General features: G+C 35.0%; 1 protein-coding gene across 1 annotated transcript; it reads left to right on the top strand.

Annotated features, from left to right (window-relative positions):
* The first annotated feature begins 405 nt into the window (after positions 1 to 405).
* Positions 406 to 19298, top strand: cfap44 (cilia and flagella associated protein 44). The gene is made up of 33 exons (XM_079381029.1): positions 406 to 472; positions 792 to 942; positions 1877 to 2039; positions 2238 to 2340; positions 2459 to 2675; positions 3469 to 3583; positions 3681 to 3845; positions 3981 to 4136; positions 6404 to 6451; positions 6530 to 6629; positions 6729 to 6823; positions 7623 to 7832; positions 7919 to 8029; positions 8122 to 8274; positions 8587 to 8823; positions 8897 to 9039; positions 9181 to 9457; positions 9541 to 9596; positions 11032 to 11194; positions 11294 to 11424; positions 12810 to 13015; positions 13099 to 13261; positions 13338 to 13515; positions 14499 to 14966; positions 15050 to 15253; positions 15332 to 15527; positions 16216 to 16335; positions 16854 to 16984; positions 17082 to 17198; positions 17327 to 17528; positions 17894 to 18054; positions 18568 to 18702; positions 18912 to 19298. The coding sequence occupies exons 1-33, from the start codon at positions 430 to 432 to the stop codon at positions 19158 to 19160; spliced, it is 5367 nt and encodes a 1788-aa protein (XP_079237155.1). The 5' UTR covers positions 406 to 429; the 3' UTR covers positions 19161 to 19298.
* The last annotated feature ends 861 nt before the right edge of the window (positions 19299 to 20159 follow it).

The raw sequence follows: 20159 nt of genomic DNA, 5'->3' as shown, positions 1-20159 counted from the left end.
TATTGTGTGCTTGTATGCCAGCTTTTTTATGAATGACATTTCATTGTTTATAAGACATTGTTTATAATGTTTTAATCTTATGTTAAAGGACAGAATCCTTCTATTATATCTGACTGCTGTGCATTATTTCTGAGCACTGTGCTGCCATCTAGTGGCATCTCTGCAAATCCATTTAGTCTACAATTTTAATATTATAGACTAATAATCTTATTAATAGAGTAATAATTGGTTTAAAGGCTATAAACAATTATTGAACAGTTCCATCATGATTATAAGGTATGAGATTCATACGCGGAGGTTCACATTTTGTGAGTAGAAGAAGTTGTGACAATAGAAACGCACTTGGTCTCGTTGCTATAAGAATAGACTACAATACCCAGTGGGCAATGCGCGAAGTGTACGGTTGCTAAGCAACGCAGTCAGAAGAACATGGACGCTTCAGAGACGCTAACAGATGAAGTTACTTTGCAAGGTGAAATAACACTTCCTATGCGTTACTTTGACTCAGAAACAAGGTGTTTGACAAATACTTAATGTTCATGCAATTCTTGTGCAATTTTAACAAAATCTGAACGTTTTAACTCTAGGTCATCATCATCAGTAAACAAACTTGACTTCTGTTTGGCCAACAAACAATAACTGTCACGTAGAGAAATATTGTAATTGTTTAGCAAATTTTGTTGATTGATTATTAGTGATTATCACATTCATCTTATATATTTTCTCAGTTGTGTGTCAAATGCGTAATGAATTCATAAGAAACTCCTGATTTAATGGCGTTTTCATTTCAGAGGAGACAGCTGTTGAAGAGTGTGATGGAGACCCTGAGGAAGAGCAGAAGAAGTCAATCCCAGAAGACGTGTACTACAGCTATGAGGAACTGTGCTCCAAACCCTTCATCACTGCAGACTCCAACATCCCACAGAACCTGCTGCACCTCTCGTATCCACAGCAGCTAACATAAATATATATAAAAATACATACTATATATTACTTCAGTATATATATGTATTGCCAGTCAAAAGTTTGGAATAACTGATATTTGTAATAATATTTTTGAACAATCTCTCTAATGCTCAAAGCTGCATGATTTGATTTGATATGATCAAAAATACAGTAAAAATTGTAATATTGTGAAGTATCATTACAATTTTACAACAGTTTTTAATATATTTTAAAATGTAATTTATTCATGTGATGTTGAAGCTGAATTTCCAGCAGACATTACTCCTGTTATTATTTTCAATGTTGAAAACAGTTTTTGCTGCATAATGTTTTTGTGGAAACCGTGATACACATTCAAAAATATTAAAGAGAATAATAATCAGTAAGGACACAATAAATTAATCAATAGTGACATTAATGACAAAGACATTTATAATGTTACAAAAGATTTTTATTTCAAATAAATGCTGTTCATTCATTTTCTATTCATTAAAGAATCCTGAAAATGTATAACGGTAACCACAAAAATATTAAGCAGCAAAAACTGTTGTCAACAATGATAATAATAAGAACCATTATTAATAATTGTGCCTTAATAATAACTGATAATAACCAAATCAGCAAAAATATCAGAATCACGTGACACCGAAGACTAGATTAATGGCTGCTAAAAATTCAGCTCTGCCATCACAGGAATAAATTACATTTTAAAGTGTATGAAAAAAGTTAGTTTAAATTGAAATAATATTTTACAATATTACTGTTTTTGATTAAAAAAAATTTAGTCCTGGTGAGCGTAAGAGACTTTTTCAAAAACATATAAACTGCAATTATTGCAAACATATTACCTGTAGTAGTTTGTTGCTCTGTGATGAAGGGTGGAGGATTCCTGACTATCTGTTTATTCATTTGCTCCTTAAACTGAGCCCAGACATTCGTTTGGCTATGACTGTGGTCGGAGAGGGAACCTACAGCTGTTGGATGAGCATACGCTGGCCTTCATAGCCGGGAATCTGCTTATCCTATTGGATGTGCACACTAAAAAGCAGCGTTACATCCGTTCTAGCAGCGGAGGAGGCATCGGAGCAATTATGGTATATTAATACTGTTATTTAGGTGACTATATGTGAATGAAAACTGCAAGGGCAAAATAAAATATCAACAGCAACAGAAAAAAAAAAGAAAGAATGGCCTGATACATGAGTGTATGAGCAACATGAGAAAGCACTTAACAGGCTTTGTGGACTTGATGATCAAATATAAGACCTAATATATAATTTCTCTCTTCAAAGACTCATCCAAGTAAGCAGTATCTGGCAGTGGCAGAGAAAGGCCATCAGCCTAACATCATCATATATGAGTACCCATCCCTGCGGCCTTCCAGGATCCTCAGAGGTAGGACATCAGAAGCAGCTCAGATGGCCTACGACAACATTACTTAAATTTGAATGAGACGTGGATTGAGATAGAATCATACATGCATAATTTGAGATTGTTTGTGTTTAATTCGAAGGTGGCACAGGCAGTGCATACAGCTTTGTGGATTTTAATCGTGATGGCTCTTTACTGGCCAGTGTGGGTGGAGCTCCAGACTACATGCTTACGCTGTGGGACTGGAGGCAGGAACAGGTGACACTGTGCAATAAAGCTTTTTCTCAGGATGTCTACAGGGTCACCTTTTCACCCGACTGCGTTGGACAGCTCACTACATCTGGAACTGGGCACATTAGGTTTGTATTACTGTCAATTTTTTCACTTATGTATTTGCATTTAATAACTTTTAAATTTTTTAAATGAAAAAAGATTTTTTATATATATTAAGGTTGGAAGGTTTGGGGTCAGTAAGATTTTTTTTAGAAATTAGTACTTTTTTCAGCAAGTTCAGCAATCTATTAAATTAAAGACTTTTATGCTGTTTGCTAAAAATATTTATTTCAAAGAAATTTCTGTTCATTGTCATCAAAAAAGAAAGTGTCAGGTTTCCTCAAAAATATTAAGCAGAACAACTGTTTTCAACATTCATAATAATAAGAAATGTTTCTTGAGCTCTAAATCGGCATATTATTAGAATGATTTCTGAAGCATCATGTGACAGGAGTAATGGCTGCTGAAAATTCAGCTTTGAGCACTGAAGAAAGCATGGGCTGAAACGTCTGCTCTCTGGTCTGTTTTTAATGCATTTTGTACTTTTGTCACTTTTTCACATGAAAAATAAATAATTGGATTTTTGGTAGACCTTTTTTGGTCTGTTTTTTTGCAGTGTGCGGACAAATTCTGCTACCTATTGGACTAAAAACTTTCTTCTTTTTGTTCTACACATATGAGAACCTTTGTTTTGTTTGAAAATATATCCAAGGAAAAAACAGTTATGTAATAATATAATTTGTAATAATATTTCCTTTGATCAAATAAATGTACCCCTGGTAAACATAAGAGACCTCTTTCATAAACATTATTAAATCTTACTGACTCTTTTGAATGGTAGTGTATACATGTGCTGAGAGAGTTTTTTTTTTTCTTCAGATTCTGGAAAATGGCTAATACATTCACTGGTTTAAAGTTGCAAGGGTTGCTGGGAAGTTTTGGAAAAACAACAGTGACCGATATAGAAGGATATGTGGAGCTTCCTGATGGAAAGGTTTAGCACCTTCTTATTTTGCATATTTACACAAACAAACCTACACACTTTTTAAATGAACAGGTTTTTGTAGAAATTAATTCTCTTTCTTTCTCAGGTTGTGTCAGGATCAGAGTGGGGGAACATGCTCCTTTGGGAGGGGGGTCTGATAAAGGTGGAAGTATGCCGTAAAGGTGGACGCACATGTCATAGTGGAGCCATTTACCAATTTAACCTGGATGAGGGAGAACTTATGACCATAGGATCTGATGGAGCAGTCAGAGTAAGTGAGATTGTGCTACTTCACTGACTGTTGCTATTGCTAAAAAGTATAACCTTATTTGAAACAAAGTATTACATGGTGAGGATGTTTTGAGTTTTGAAAGTTTTTAAAGCGATTACTCCATCGTTTTCTCAGGGCTGGAACCTGGAGACCATAGACACCGCTGATGCAGTTGATGACAGCGGCCTGTTTGAGATTGAACCCATGAATGAGATAATAATAGGCCGCAATGTCAGCTTATACTCTATGGTCAAGAGCTCCATCCCAGAAACCTCCATTTGGTTTGCTCAGGTGTACAATTTTTTTTTTTTTTTAGATATCCAGGGCTCGCAAAATCGCTAGCCCGACGTCCCGGGGCTATTGTGTTTTCCAGTCGGGCTACCAAAATGTATCACTGCCCTGCCCGACGGGCTACCTTAAATACAGGGCTCACCCGGAGTGTTCCCTCTATGCTGAGCGCGTGCGACCGCACTCTTCTTCCACCACGGCCGCGCAGAAGAAATAATGTGCCTCGCGCACACATAAATGAGTTGGGAAGCCATTTGATTGAATGCCGCCAGTAAAAAGGAAAGAATAGCAATACTCGGGCAAACCGCTATAGAGCTTATGTCACGACAGAGTTAGAATCGGTGAATGCGGTTTACAGGTTTCATAGAAAGAGAACTATGTGCACCAAATGAGTCGCTGTAGAAACTGAATACTTCAATGGTTGAAGTGCGCTCAACACGAGAGACGACGCAAACGCAATGACGTGAAATAAAACATCCTCAAGTATTAAAGAAGAGTGGCTTGATTAAGTGCTGGAAATAGCAGAGGATGGGCAAAGAACGGTAACAAAACTCTGAAACATGTACAGTCACACACAAGAGTATTGTACAAACTGTACTTCATAACGATGTTTAGACGGCTATAGAAGAATTCATATGTTCAAGTTTTTTTTATATTTAACTTACAGATCTCAGCTTAAGTTTTGCTTCAGTTCTATTCTATTCTATTCTATTCTATTCTATTCTATTCTATTCTATCAGTTTAAATAGTTTGTTTTGATAATATATTATGTTAGGGCTATATTATAAACCTGATAAATAATTGACCTTGTTTTTGAGTCTTTGACTTTGAGTCTCTTGCTCATCAAGGCTGTATTCATTTATAGATATAGTGAAATATTATTGCAATTTCTAATATTGGTTTCCTATTTTAATACCTATACTATAAAATAGCATTTATTCCTGTGATCAAAGCTGAATTTTCAGTATCATTACTCCAGTCTTCAGTGTCCCATGATCCTTCAGAAATCTTTCTAATATGCTGATTTATTATCAGTGTTGAAACTGTTGTGCTGCTTCATATTTTTTTGGAACCTGTTACTTTTTTCTTTGATTCTTTGATTAATAAAAAGTTTAAAAGAACAGCACTGATTCAAAATAGAAATATTTTCTAACAATATAAGTCTTTACTATCAATTTGATCCATTTAACACATCCTTGCTGAATAAAGTTTATTTAACTTTCTTTAGTATCTTTAAAAAAGAAAGAAACAAAATTCTGACCCCAAACTTTTGAATAGTTTATATTGTAACACAAAATCTCTGTTTTGACTAAACACTGTTCTTTTTAACTTTTTTTTTTTTTTTTAAATATCACAGGTCCCAAAAAAATACAGTATAAAAATAAAATAAAATAAAATAAAAAAGCAGTACAACTGTTTCCAGCATTGATTAAAAATCTGCATATTAAAATGACATCTAATAGATCACGTGACTCTGAAAATACTGCTTTGCTTCACAGGAATTAATTACATTTTAAAGTATATTAAAATAGAAAACATTTATTTTAAATTTAAATTTAAAAACAATATTATTTTGTGAAATAATATTCAGTATTTTTTATCAAATAGATACAATTATCAAAATTATTGATCCAAACGTTTTAACTGCAGTGTATTGTACAGTAAAAGTGTTTTCTCAGGTAACCTAAAATGTACATCATTTAGTTACATCAAGGGTCAAATCAAATATAAATAGCACATTAAAGTTAAAAGTTGCACACTTTTTTGTGTGCGTGCTGTACAGGTCTGGTATAAAGAATGCTTTTGCTCAGGTGACCGAAATGTCCGCCCAAAAGAGAAAAGTTTTGCTCAGAAAAAAACACAAGAGGGAACATTGCTCCCACGGGTCCTTAAATTTGATACAACTAAATTGAAGAGTTTTTAAGGCCTTATACCATTTAACGTATTTAAAACTGTCTGAGAAATAATTTTTCAAATTGCCTTAAAGAGATTTTTAAGAATTCTGCAGATACCTTGTAAATAGTAAAATAAAACTCTTTCCTTGATATTCGTTGATATTAGTGTATTGAAAATGTTTTTGATTGACATTTATGGTCTTTATTTTATTTGGGCTAGTTAAATTAATTTTCGGGCTACCAAAATCTGAAGAGTACCTGCCCGAAGGGGTACCAGGGATTTAGAAATTTTGCGAGCCCTGATATTTATTTATTTTTGACAATATTTTAAAGCAACTAAGACCCAGTCTGAATATTTTTTGTGTTTGATAACAGGACTCAAATGGCTGTATTTGGAAATTGGATCTCTCATTCTCCAACATTGTGAGTCATTTTTAACGCTTGCTTAATCTTTTTTAGTTTTCCATGATAGGTCTGATAAGAATGTTTTCTGTTTTGCAGACCCAAGATCCAGAGTGTCTCTTCTCATTTCATGCTGGTGCCATTCAGGGCATGGATGTTTCTGAAAGTAGCCATCTCATGGCCACTACAGCCTTGGACTGTAAGGAAAAATTGAACCCTGACCAAACATACACCCACATACACAGACCTGAGATGTGCTTTATAAGAACATTGACAAATACCTTTTTATCTTACCCAGCCTCAGTCAGGGTGTTTGACTTTCTTTCAAAGAAAGAGCTCATGATATGCCGCTTCAGGCAAGGAGGGACAACACTCACATGGGCTTCAGACATGGTAATGTAAATGAATATCAAATAAAATGAAAACAAATAAAATGGCTGATGTGAAACATACTGTTTTTGCTAAATAAATTAATAATAAAACACTAAAAACTAAAATCAAGTCTTTTAAATTCTTCTTAAAACTATTAAAAATAAAATATAGTAGAAGAAAAACATGCAAAATGTTGCTTTGGTAACCAGCTAAAATAAATAGTTAAAGTACTAAAATTAATTAAACTAATACTGAAATAAAAACAAAGCAGTATAAAAAAAATAAAATAAAAATGACAAAAGCAGATAACAAAATTACCAGAATTTAAACAAAAATTAAAACTGAAAATATAAAAATAAAATTTAACGCAAAACATTAATGAATGCTATAATAATAATTATTATAATAATATCACTGAAGTCTATTTGGGCACCACAACATTATAATGTACAGTATGAAAAATTATATTAATTTAAAGATTTGCTAAAGATTACATTTAATAGTGTTATTAAATGATTAATTAATTTAATTAATATTAATTTCTTTGATGATTTATTCATTATAAGTAATATTAGTTTATTATAGAATTCATTATTAAATCATTAATGTTTTTCAAGATGATCTTTAAGTCAGACTAAGATGACAGCAAAGGTAATCCAAATCAAAAAAATCCAATAAAATAAAAATAAATATTCAATCAAACAATACCAATAAATGCAGAAATCTCTAAAATCGAACGATAACCAGTATGGTACCAATTTTTTATGCATCCCTATGTGGTCATATTGTTTGTTGATGGAGTGTGTTTGTGTCTCTGCAGGTGAACACTGCCGGGGGTCTGCTGGTTGTGGGTTTCGATGACGGGGTGGTACGCCTCATGGAGCTGTATAACACTCAGAGTCTGCACGCGGTTGCAGGACGCACACGCTCTGGAGATGCTGAACTCCACCTCAGACAAGCTCTCAAGCCCCACAATGCACCTGTGACTGCCATCGCTTACGAGAGATCTAGAAAGATCATGGCCACTGGGGTAGGGGCTGAGTAATTGAGCATGATTAGTGTCAAAATATTCTGCTGTTAACATGACATTCCTTTCCTCTCTCTCTCTCTCTTTAGAGCACAGACAGCACTGTTTTCTTCTTCACGGTGGGGGAAAGATACACACCAATAGGGTTTGTGACAGTCCCAGGACCTGTGCAAGGTCTGGAGTGGTCACCTCAGTCACATGTGAGTGATGATTGTTAGCAGTGAAACGTTTCATGTGGTGACCATATCAGATATGATTTATTGACACTGAAGATTTGTGCATTTTTTTAAAGGACAAAAATACTCTGCTGATCTTCTGTCAAAATGGTCACGTGGTGGAAGTTCAGTGTCCTGATCCTGGAGCTCAGACTGGTGGAAACACCTTTCAACTCTCTGATCTTCCCACAATACATTTCTGCTTCAGCAGCATCAAGTCCCGAATTAAGGTTATGCCCTGACTCTCTCTTTGGCTTTCTCGCTCTATTTCTATTTTCTATTTCTAGTTTCTAAGTTTATTTTAAGTATATTATTTCAAAATAAAACCTTTTAAAAATAATATTTTAACTTTTATCAATAATTAAAAAAAAATAATAATTCTGTTGATTGGCTTTTATATTAATAAAATTGATTCTTAATATCAACTGTGATGATACAAACACAATTATTAAAATCACCACAATGGTCTGTAATGACTATATTGTTTAATGTTCTGCTGCTGAAATGTTGCCACACATGGATGGATGCATGTGTGTTTGCAGAGAGATGCAGAGGTAGCACTCAGGCAGGCCAGAAAAGAGGAGAAGAAGAAAGAGAGGGAGAAACGCTTGAAGAAATTGAAGGAGCAGAAGCCAGATGCAACAGAGGAGGAACTACAGGAGGAAGAGAAAGAAGAGGATGAGAAGGAAGAGGAACTGCCTCCTCTTTACATTCCATCTCCACCCAGTCCTCTACACTGCGGCTTTTACTCAACACCAGGGTCTTTCTGGCTTTCTATGGTACTGTACATACACTCACAGACATACATTATATTTCAAAATAATGGAATAACTCTCCCTCTCTCTCTTTCAGGGTGGCTATGACTCAGGGTATTTGTACCACTGTAAGTTCTCTGAACAGCAGAGTGAAGATCCATTAGAGAGGAAAGATGAGCCCTTTTCCTTCATACCTGTGCATGATGCAGACCATAACCCCGTTCTCACCATCACCTTCAAGTAAGGTTCTTCTGTCTCTACACTAATAGCCTAGGACTGAGTAATCCTAATTATTTTCCTGATTTGGTTCTATTTCAGTTTTGAATCAATATTGTAGTTGATAATTACCTAATACCTAATTCCTTACTCTTCTTGTCTCAGTTCCAGCAGGCAGTTGTTGTTATGTGGCATGAAGGATGGAAGTATTCGGGCGTACCCCGTACAGGCCTCGGACCCTCAGCTCAGCTCCATGCAGGTGTACTGGGCCCTCAGCATCCATGACAACCACTACGGCCACGTGCGCCACATCCGCTTCAGCTTTGACGATACATTTGTCCTGACTGCAGGAGAGGATGGCAACATCTTCTCTTTCAGCTGTTTGCCAGAGGAGGAGCTCCAGAAAGCCATGCTTAAACACGCTAAAGTGCCCTCTCCAAGGGTAAGAGCAATGTATTCATTTCTGGTGGCCAGTTGTCTACTTGTGTGTTTCAACTCAACCATTTTACTCTGTCATGAAAACAGGTTGGGCTGGAGACGGAGAAAGCAGCTCAGGACATAGAGGATCCTTCTGCTTACAGGTGACTATGTGCATTTGAATAAAGTAAGTAATAAGGGTCAAGGCGAGTGCCTTTCTATCTGTGCCACGGCCCCCCAGAGGACTACAGAGGTACTGCATAAGGGCTGTCAATTTTTTTTTAAATAATAATTTTTAAAATATTTTATACAACACATACAACATTTTATGTATAAATAATAATATATAATATATTAATAATATTAATATTTTATTGGACTTATTTACTTCTGATTATGTATCTTAATCATTATGTTACATTATAGATAACAGTGTGGTAATTTTTACTATAGTTTCATTGTGTGGGCCACAAGTTTAGCCCTAAATAGTGTCATATTTATTTAAGTTGTTTGTGTATATAAATATATGTATATAAATCTAAAATAAATTATGTCTTGTTATCTCATGATCACAACAATGAAACTTTCTTGAAAACATTTATCTTAAAGGAACACTCCACTTTTTTTGAAAATCGGCTCATTTTACAACTCCCCAAGAGTTAAACAGTTGAGTTTTACCGTTTTTGAATCCATTCAGCGGATCTCCGGGTCTGGCGGTAGCACTTTTAGCTTAGTTTAGCATAGATCATTGAATCGGATTAGACCATTAGCATCTCGCTCAAAAATGACCAAAGAGTTTTGATAATTTAAAGCTATTTAAAGCTTGACTCTTCTGTAGTTACACTGTGTACTAAGACCGACGGAAAATCAAAAGTTATGATTTTCTAGGCCGATATGGCTAGGAACTATACTCTCATTCCGGCGTAATAATCAAGGAACTTTGCTGCCGTACCATGGGTGCAATGATATTATGCAGCGCCTGAAAGTAGTCCCCAGCTAGGTAACTAGTTATGATATAGCTGGGGACTACTTTCAAGCGCTGTGTCATATCAAGATAAGAAAAGAGTACCATTTACAAGATTTTTTACGTTAAACACTTAACCAATTAAATATGGGATTAAACATATCACATAATATAATATTATGAATATAGAAAAGTAGATAAAAAAGAATAAATATAAAAATCATATTTCAAAAATTAAACTCTCACCGTTCTTGATTTTAATTAAAATAAATCCAGATAAAAAGAAATGCTTCCTTGTTATTTATTATTTATTATTAAATATTTATAGCATTATATGTATTTCGACCTATGTTTGACTAATTTATAATTTACAAATAGGAAACTTCTGTTTTCTAAATATGAATAAATTGTGATCTCAGTAAACATAATTTGAATCTATGATCATGAGAAAGCAAGACAGAAACAGTATTTCATTTCAGTTAATCACAAAAACAAGAAAAACTATATATTTTCATCCATCACATCATAGAGCTTCAAAAACACTAGTAAATAATGAATACATAATAACCGAATTTGCATTTTTATTATCATGCATATCCGGAGCTTGTTTATTTAGCATAAGAGTGTGTGTGCAGCATAGAAACAGCTAAACAGAAGCTGGAGCTGGACCGCATGCATAAAGAAGCAGAGCAGAGGAAACAGGAGCGGCGTAAGAGTCTGGCGGAACTGCAGAGTCAATTTCAAGCTTTACTGGAGCAGAACCAGAGCCTTCCTGAACACATCCGCCTCCATCGCTCGGTGCATAGATCTCACACACCTCCTCGCTCACTCACCTGTTTCAGTGTCATGATTACATAGACACAGTGATCTAACATAATATGTTATGGGTGCTTATAGGAGTTTGAACTGGACCTGAGCTTCCGCGAGGAGACTGATAGACAGACAGAAGAGAGAATGATGGAGGTCAGGAAAGAACTGGCCTGGGAGGAGGAGAGATACCGCATCGGCCTTAACAAACTACAGACCATGTACTATGCCTCCATGCAGAGCTACTTTTTCCCCATTCTTTTTCTGTTAAAATATTTTTCTTCTTGATACCGCTACTGCTTTTTGCCTTTGTGTTTCTCTTGAAATTTCATACTCTACCAGTCAAAAGTTTTTGTACGGTATGATTTTTTGTTTTTTTAAAGAATTCTCTTCTGCGCACTAAGCCTGCATTATTTGATCCAAAATACAGCAAAATAATATATTTTATATTTCTGTTTTGCAGACCCAAATTTTATATTTTAAAATTTAATTTATTCCTGTAATCAAAGCTAAATTTTCAGCATCATTACTCCAGTCTTCAGTGTCACATGATCCTTCAGAAATAATTCTTATATGCTGATTTGCTGTTCAAGAAACATTTATTATTATTATTGTTAATATTATCAATATTTAAAACAGTTTAGTAAAAACAATTTTCAGTATTCTTTGACAAATAGAAAGATCCAAAGATCAGCATTTATCTGAAATAAAAAGAATACATATATATTGAAACCATTCAAAAGTTTGGAGGGGGTGTAATTATATAAATTCATACTTTTATTTAGCAAAGATGCTTTAAATTGATCAAGAGTGAGGATAGAGACATTTATAATGTTACAAAAGATTTCTATTTCAGATAAACTTGAACAATTTCTACTCTGCTTTTTTCACCATAATAATAATAATAATAATAATAATAAAAATAGTAATGATGCTAAAGATTCAGCTTTGAAATCAGGAATAAATTACATTTGAAAATATATTCAAAGAGAAAACAGTTATTTTAAATAGTAAAAATATTTCAGAATTGTACTGTTTTTGCTGTACTTTGGATGAAATAACCACAGGCTTGGTGAGCAGAAGTGACTTAAAAAAACATAAAAAATCTTGCAGTTCAAAAACTTTTGACTGGTAGTGTGGATATGTTAAAAATATAAATTCTGTCTTAATTTACTCACCTTAACGTTGTTCCAAACTTGTTTGACTTTCTTCTGTGGAACAAAAAAAAAAGAAGAAGGTATTTTTAGGAATGTTTCAATCTTTTTGTCCATATTATGAAAGTCAGTGGGGTCCAAAACAACATCATACTTACATAAAGTAAAAATAAAAACACATGAAAAAAAGTCATATGGGTTTGAAATGAGATGAGAATGAGTTTCTGAGACTCTTTAAAGATTTTTCTCATAAACCTTCTAAGGAAAAATAAAAGTAGACACAAATGAAGCAATTATAATATGAGGCTCAAAAAATAAATACCAAAAATATACTAATCGAAGCCTGTTTTTGTAAATCCCAATTTGTGAATTTATTGTCATTGAATTGTAGGAAGAAACAATTGAGCATCACACCTTTTGTTTATTCTTTCATATTGCTTTTGTCTCTGTAGGTTCTGGGAGTCAGTGGTGGAGGACACGGTCACGGTCCATGCGTTTAAGAGTGGACATAAGGTCTCCAACTACAGGCTGCTGGCTCTGTCTGCCATACAAATGCACCTGCACCAGCATGGCACAGCAGCATCTCAGAGCGGACCCATGGAACAGGATCACTGGCAGAGCAAAGCGCAGCCTGGCAAAGAAGCCAGCAACATTTCACGTGAGATAGGATTAGTGTATTAAATTAACATTTAGACTTGTGTGTGTGGGCAGTCATCGTTCTCCTTCTTTCTTTCTAAGCAGTGCAGGATGAGCTGGTAACAGACCCATTGATGCAGTCAGGAAGCATTCAGTCAGGGTCTCGTAAACTGGCCAGCAGAGAGGCGGAGAAACTCCGTAAAGCTGCCGAGAAGGCAGAGAAAGCCCGAGCTATGATAGAGAAGAGGAAAAAAGAGTGGGCAGAACTGTAAGTACAAGTGTGTGTGTCTCTTTCTGTCTGTGTTTATGTGTGTGGGTGTGTAACATTGTTAATGCTTCCTCAGCTTTGCCTCTAAGCCTAGTGAGGACTATGAGGACCCTAAGGATGTAGAAGCGATCCGATTGGCTAAGGAGAAAATGGGCGACTTTAAGCTGAAGTCAGCGAAAGACTTTACTGTTCCTGAACACCTGCGGATGAACGTGGAGAAGAAGAGAGTGCAGTTAGTGGAACTGGAAAAAAAGGTGAACGATACAAATGTATCAGCAAAAATGAAACTTTCTTGAACTGAAACTTTCCACATGCAAGTAATATTGTAAATGCAATATATTATAGAGAGTCAACTTGAACTATGTAAGTTAGAATACATAAATAAAATATGATTTTGCCATAGGTGTTTATAAATGTTGATATTTTTGACATTTTTTATATTAATTTTAATAAATTATTATTTTAATAAATATTTATACATTTTTCAAAATAAAAGTTTGAACTGGTCTTCACTACCATTCTAAAGTTTAGGAGTCTGTAAGATTTTTTTATAGTAAATATTTCAATTTACAGTCAACAGTTGTTTTCTATTTTAATATATGAATGTAATTTATTTCTGTGTTGGCAAAGCTGAATTTTCAGCAGCCATTACTGCAGTCTTCAGTGTCACATGATCCTTCAGAAATTGATTAGCTACTTAAGAAACATTTCTGATTATTATTAATGTTGAAAACAGCTGTGCTGCTTAATATTTTTGTGGAAACCATGACACATTTTTTAGGATTCTTTGATAATTAAAAAATTCAAATGAAAAGCATTAATTTGAAAAAGAAATATTTTGTATGATTGCAAATTTGATCAATTTAATGCATCCTTGTTGAACAAAGAGTATCAATTTCTTTAAAAAAAATCTTACTAACATATTTTCTCCTTTTTTGCATACTTTTGTCAACAAAACTGTTGTTTTCATCAGCAAAAAACATTTTAGTGAGAGTCAGTTTTTTTTTTAATTCATCAAAATGAAATAAAAAAAGGAATTCTAATTTGTTTTTCGACAAAAAAAGCTATACCAACATTAAGTGGATCTCATAACAAAAATTGTCCATTGTTATGACAACCTCTTCATATATTTTGTGGCTTTTTATCTAAAATAAGCCGAGCTCATATGATCTACTAAATGATTTGTTTTAACAGATGTTTGCATGTGGTGGTCTATGTTCTTTTCTATATGTTACAGATCTTTGAGAAGAAGTCTGAGATGAACTCCCGTGTGATGGCTCTTAGGGACAGTAAGGTGGAGATCGTGTCTCAGCTCCAAGCCCAGGTGGAGCAGTTACAGGAGGTCCAGCAGCACCTGCCACCTGAGAAGCGACGTCCACTGCCAGCTGTGCCCGTCTTAATGCCAGAAGAGATGCCAGAGAGGAAACACAGATACACCCGGGCCACCTTGGAGCGTTACGCCACTCTTAGGGACAAGATGGCTTCCACTGGCCTGGAAGAGCAACGGGATGGACAGAACATCCTGGAGCTGCTTGAACAAGAGACGCAAGACACACACACTGAGGTCCAGGACACGCACATAGAGAACGAACGTGAGGAAACACACTCTCATAAACAGGAAGAGGAGCTCACAGAGCTAGAAAAAGAGATGAACGATATTGAGGAGATCAGAAACCTGTGCCAGCAAGACCAACTTCTTAAACAGGTGAGTTTGGTGTGTAATGAACATCAAGGGGGATATTATTTAGCACAATCCTTCAAACCATCCTTCTTTCAATCTTTCTGCAGATGGAGGATGCATTGTGGCGTTTTGACGCTGAGTTGTGTGTGTTGCGTCACGAGAAGCAGGAGTTGGATGTGTACATGAAACTGGCTGATCTGAGACATGTGACGCTTTTTGAGGAACTGCTGCTTCTGAAGGAGTTTGAGAAGAGGGAGGACATACTACAGGAGCGACTGACCACCTATATACAGGAAGAGGAAGAAATCAGGGTGGGTGTGTTTTCATTTGCACAAGTATTTAGTGTATCTAGTACAGAATAGTTTCATGTTCAGCATTTTGTTTGTCAGACCAAGATGCACGAAAATAAGAAGCAGATGGAGCTGAAGAAGAGAGACATCCTGAGACTTCAAGGGAAGGAGAAAACAATCGCTGCCACTTTTCAGGCCTCACTGGGGGAGAACAACAAGTTTGAGGAATTCCTCACCAGAGTCTTTAAGAAAAAGATCAAGCGTACAAAGAAGAAAGAACCTCAGGGACGTGACGGTGAGCTGCAAGTGTTCTGTGTATTTCACTGGGTGAATCTCACAAAACCTGTCTAAAAGTCACATTTCACCCCAAAACTAATACAAAGAAGTCATATCTTGCATAAAGGAAATGTGTTAGGAGTAGGACCTTTGGATTTTTTTTTTATATAGTTTTTTTTTTTTTCATTAATTAATAATTTTCCATTATTTTCAATACAATTAATTAAGCAATTTTCATTACTGTCTGATATTTCTGATATTTGTACTATTTTAAATGTTTGCAGTTATTAATAAACAAAAATAATAAAATAAAATATATTTTTTTAATAAAATGCTACCATGATGTATGAGTGTTTTAAAATGTATATGTATACATAGATTTTTTATTTTTTATTTCTCAGTTATGAGAACTCTGTTTTTAAAAACTGGCAAATTAGCTCAATTAGTTATTTTATGTGCTTTTGTGCTTTTTTATTTATATTTTACAAATAATTTAAGATTAATTTGTTTATTTTAGTTGTAGTTTTTATTTATTTTCAGTTAGAAAATGTAGTGCTTCTTAAGTTTAATGAATTAATTAAGTTTTTCATCTAATATTTGTCTTTTATTTCAGCTTTATTTCAGTTAACAAAATGTTTGGAATAGTTTTAATTTTAGTCAAGTTTTTGTTAATTAAAATGTAATATTCGTTTTGTTCCTCCTTTCAGTGACAGAGGAGGAAGATGACAGTGATGAAGACTCTGAAGAAGAATCAGACGGGGATAATGATGAGGATTATGATGACCCTGAGACTGGAGTTCTCCTGGATGACAGTGTGTGTCCACCAAGTAAGACCAACAACCAGCTCCTCAGAGAGCAAATGTCTTGTTTGCACCCTGTTGTTCGCCTGTGCATTGTACGTAATATATAACATACATTATGTTATGCACACTACCATTCAAAAGTTTGTGGTCAGTATAATTGGCATCCAATTAGCATTATAATTAGCATTTTCTTCAAATTAATACTTTTATTAAGCAAGGACACATTAAACTATTCAAAAGTGATAGTAAAAAAATTTAAAATGTAAAAAATAAAATCAATTAAATAAAATTCATCAAAGAATCCTGAAAAAAAAGTATCACCATTTATTAAAAATATTTAGAAACACAACTGTTTTAAACGTTGATAATAATAAGAAATGTTTCTTGAGCACCAGCATACAAGAATGATTTTTAAAGTGTAATATTATTAAATTACAATATAATTTTTTACTGTATTTTTAAACAAATAAATTTCAAAAACATTAAAAAATACATTTATATAAATAATGAAAGATATAATATATGTCCTGTGTGTGTTTCAGACTGTGATCCCGAGCTATTTGAGAACACACTGAGGTTGCGTGACCATCGTCTGGATGTGGAGGAGCAGCTGCAAGAGGAGATAAAAATTGTTGACGGTTTAAAGAAGGAGTATGACACACTGACCAAGAAAGTGAGAGAAATAGTTCTTTCCACTCCTCTCTTCTTTCCTTCTATTATTTATTTTTCAACAGAACAGCCTTAAAGAGACAGTACATTTGTTTTTGTAGGAGAAGGTTGTGCAGAACAATCGTAAAGCAGCAGAGGGCGATCTGGAGCTCATTAACAGAGAAAAGCAACAGAAGCTGAATGAAGTGGATGTGGTGGTGCCACTCAGACTGCATCAGGTGTGAACATAATTACGTGCTGATTATCTTCTGTGTTATATCATTAATTTGTTTACCATCTTAATCTTTGCTAAAGTGTAATTTACATCCAGTATCGTCTCTCTGTCTCTTTCTCTCTGTCTGAGCAGATTGAATATGTGAATAATGGTCTGTTACCGGGTAAGCTTGAGTCAGCACTGGTCCTGAACACAGCTGATCTTCAACATCTGGAGAAGCGCATTAAAGAGCTGCAGCAGGAGAAGATTGAACAGCGAGAGCTCTATAAACACGCCAAGCAGCAACACGTACAGCTAAGACATGACCTTAAAGACATGGAGGCCAGAATAAAGGGTCAGAGACAATTTGAAACCACAAATTGCTGCTAATTGTAAAATCAGCTGTAAAATATACTATAAAGTGTGTTTTTTCACAAACTGAGGGACGAGACAAATATATTTGGTGGGTGGTGATGGCGCAGTGGATAAGACACATGCCTTTGGTGTGAGAGATCCGGGTTCGAATCCACTGTGAGACACCAATGTGTCCCTGAGCAAGACACTTAACCCCTAGTTGCTCCAGAGGCATGCGACCTCTGACATATATAGCAATTGTAAGTCGTTTTGGATAAAAGCGTCAGCAAAATGAATAAATGTAAATATTTCCTTAAACTTGAGTTTCAGTGAATGAAGTGTTACATTAAATATATTTCTTTGCAGGGTCGGAAATACGTTGCGAGCAGCTGATGCTCAAGAAGTTCGGACTGCTGGTTGACCTTGAGGTTCTGCAGACTCTGTCAGGCAACAGGAGAGTAGAGGAGATGAGACAGGAAATCAGAGAACAAGACGCCAAATACACAAAGGAGCTCAAACACTGGGAGGTACAATGGCACTTATACCTTTGCCTTACCCTACCATTTAAAGGTTTTTTAATGCTTTTTGAAAAAGTCTCTGATCAAAAATACAATAAAAACAGTAATGCAGTGAAATATTAGTATAATATTATCAGCAAATGATAATAATATCATCATTAACTGTTTTCTATTTTAATATATATTAAAATGCAATGTATTTCTATGATGACAAACTGAATTTTCAGCAGTCATTACTGCAGTCTTCAGTGTCACATGAATCTTGTGTAATATTATAAATATCTTTACTGTCACTTTTGATTAATTTAATACTTGCTGAATAAAAGTATGAAATTCTTAGCAGACTTAATATGTGAATGGTGGTCTATTGTCATTATTCACATATTTAGTGTGAATTAAGGTGTATTTAAAAAAAAAAAACTTACCCCAAACTTTTGAACAGTAGTATATATAATGAACCAATGTTTATGTTAAGTTTGCCAAAATCTAAAACAGTTGTTCATGATTATGTGTGTGAACCAGGCAAAAGTTATAGAAGCAAGAGAGGCACTGACAGAAATCACGAAACAAAACACAGAGAGACTACGTAAAATGAACAGCCTGCTCAGCCAGAAAAAAGCATTGGATGAAGATCTCAATGCCAGACAACAGAAGACGGTATTTTCATTTATTATTCACATTTTATCACTTTCTTTATTGAATTCTTTACATATTTGTTGTTAATAAAGCCAAACTTCTGACATTATTGCTGCAATATTTACTGCAGTTTATTCACAAATGAAGCAGTAGAAGCACCTGCAGCTGTGAATGTACAGTATATGCTGGACACTCCTAAAACATTCAAAATGCGTATGTGTTTGTTTAAGGTGGGTCAGTTCCGAGGCCGTCTGGTTGAGAAACAGGAACTGCAGAGGCTGCAGCAACTGGTATCGGCTCAATCACAGGACATGGAGGTTCTCAGTGATGAGATCCGTGCTCTTTCACGCAAAGATGGCCATGTTCTCCCTCCGCTCGAACCTGTGCTGCCTCCCATTCCCACCTTGCCCCACAAACACACAACAAGCAATTCTGGTGTGCACAGGAAACTCAACCTCAGCAGCAAAGCTGTGAAATAGATCCACACACACACTTTTACCATAAGTGCAAAATCAGCACGTTAGCACACAGAAGCTATCAACCTGTTCTTGTAGACATGTATGACAGGCTAAATATGCAATTGTCTAACTCGAATAAATTCTTTCCTTGGTGATTTTAATGTGTGATGTGTCTCCTTCCGCGTGGAGTTTCCTTTTCAGAAAATGCTTTGTAGCCTTGGAGATTTTTCCCCATTATTTTATCATCATAATCAGGCAAGTTTCAAATCTTGAAAGATTGCAGTCAGAGTGCACACATCCAACAGGCCAAAAGCTCAATGTGGGTGCTCACTGCTCAACCACAAAAACAATTTCAAACAGGAAAAGCAAAGTTGGCACACCACAGCTCCAAAAGTAGAAAAATATTTATGTTCTCACCATAGGTGATGTTTCGAGTCTCAGAGCTCTTCTCAGAGGTCTGTCAACCTGTGGTGAGAACATAAATAAATGTGACCTTGGACCACAAAACCAGTCATAAGGGTCAAAGAAATTGAGATTTATACTGAATAAATAAGCTTTCCATTGATGTATGGTTTGTTAGGCTAGGACAATATTTGGCCGAGATCCAACTTTGAAAATCTGGAATCTGATGGTGCAATAAAATCAAAATATTGAGAAAATCGATCATTTTGACCCATACAATGCATTGTTGGCTATTGCTACAAATGTACCAATGCTACTTATGACTGGTTTTGTGGTTCAGGGTGACAAATAGGCCTATTGTTTCTACTTTTGGAGCTGTGGTGAGCCAACTTTGCTTTTCAAGTTTCAAATCTAGAATGTGAAGCACTACTCAACCATATCAAAGAAATATATATATATATATATATATATATATATATATATATATAAACATTCTCTGTAGGCTACATGAGCAATTAGCATGTGACAACATTGTGCTGTAGTGTGACATGCTCTAAAAGACTTAATTTACATATATGCGCTTTTTGTGAAATGAGACTCCTGACCTACTTAAGTAAA

Source organism: Barbus barbus, assembly GCF_936440315.1.
Source record: "Barbus barbus genome assembly, chromosome: 27".
Lineage (NCBI taxonomy): Eukaryota > Metazoa > Chordata > Actinopteri > Cypriniformes > Cyprinidae > Barbus > Barbus barbus.
The sequence above is the reverse complement of the archived record's forward strand: the minus strand, read 5'-3'. Positions and strand labels throughout refer to the sequence as shown.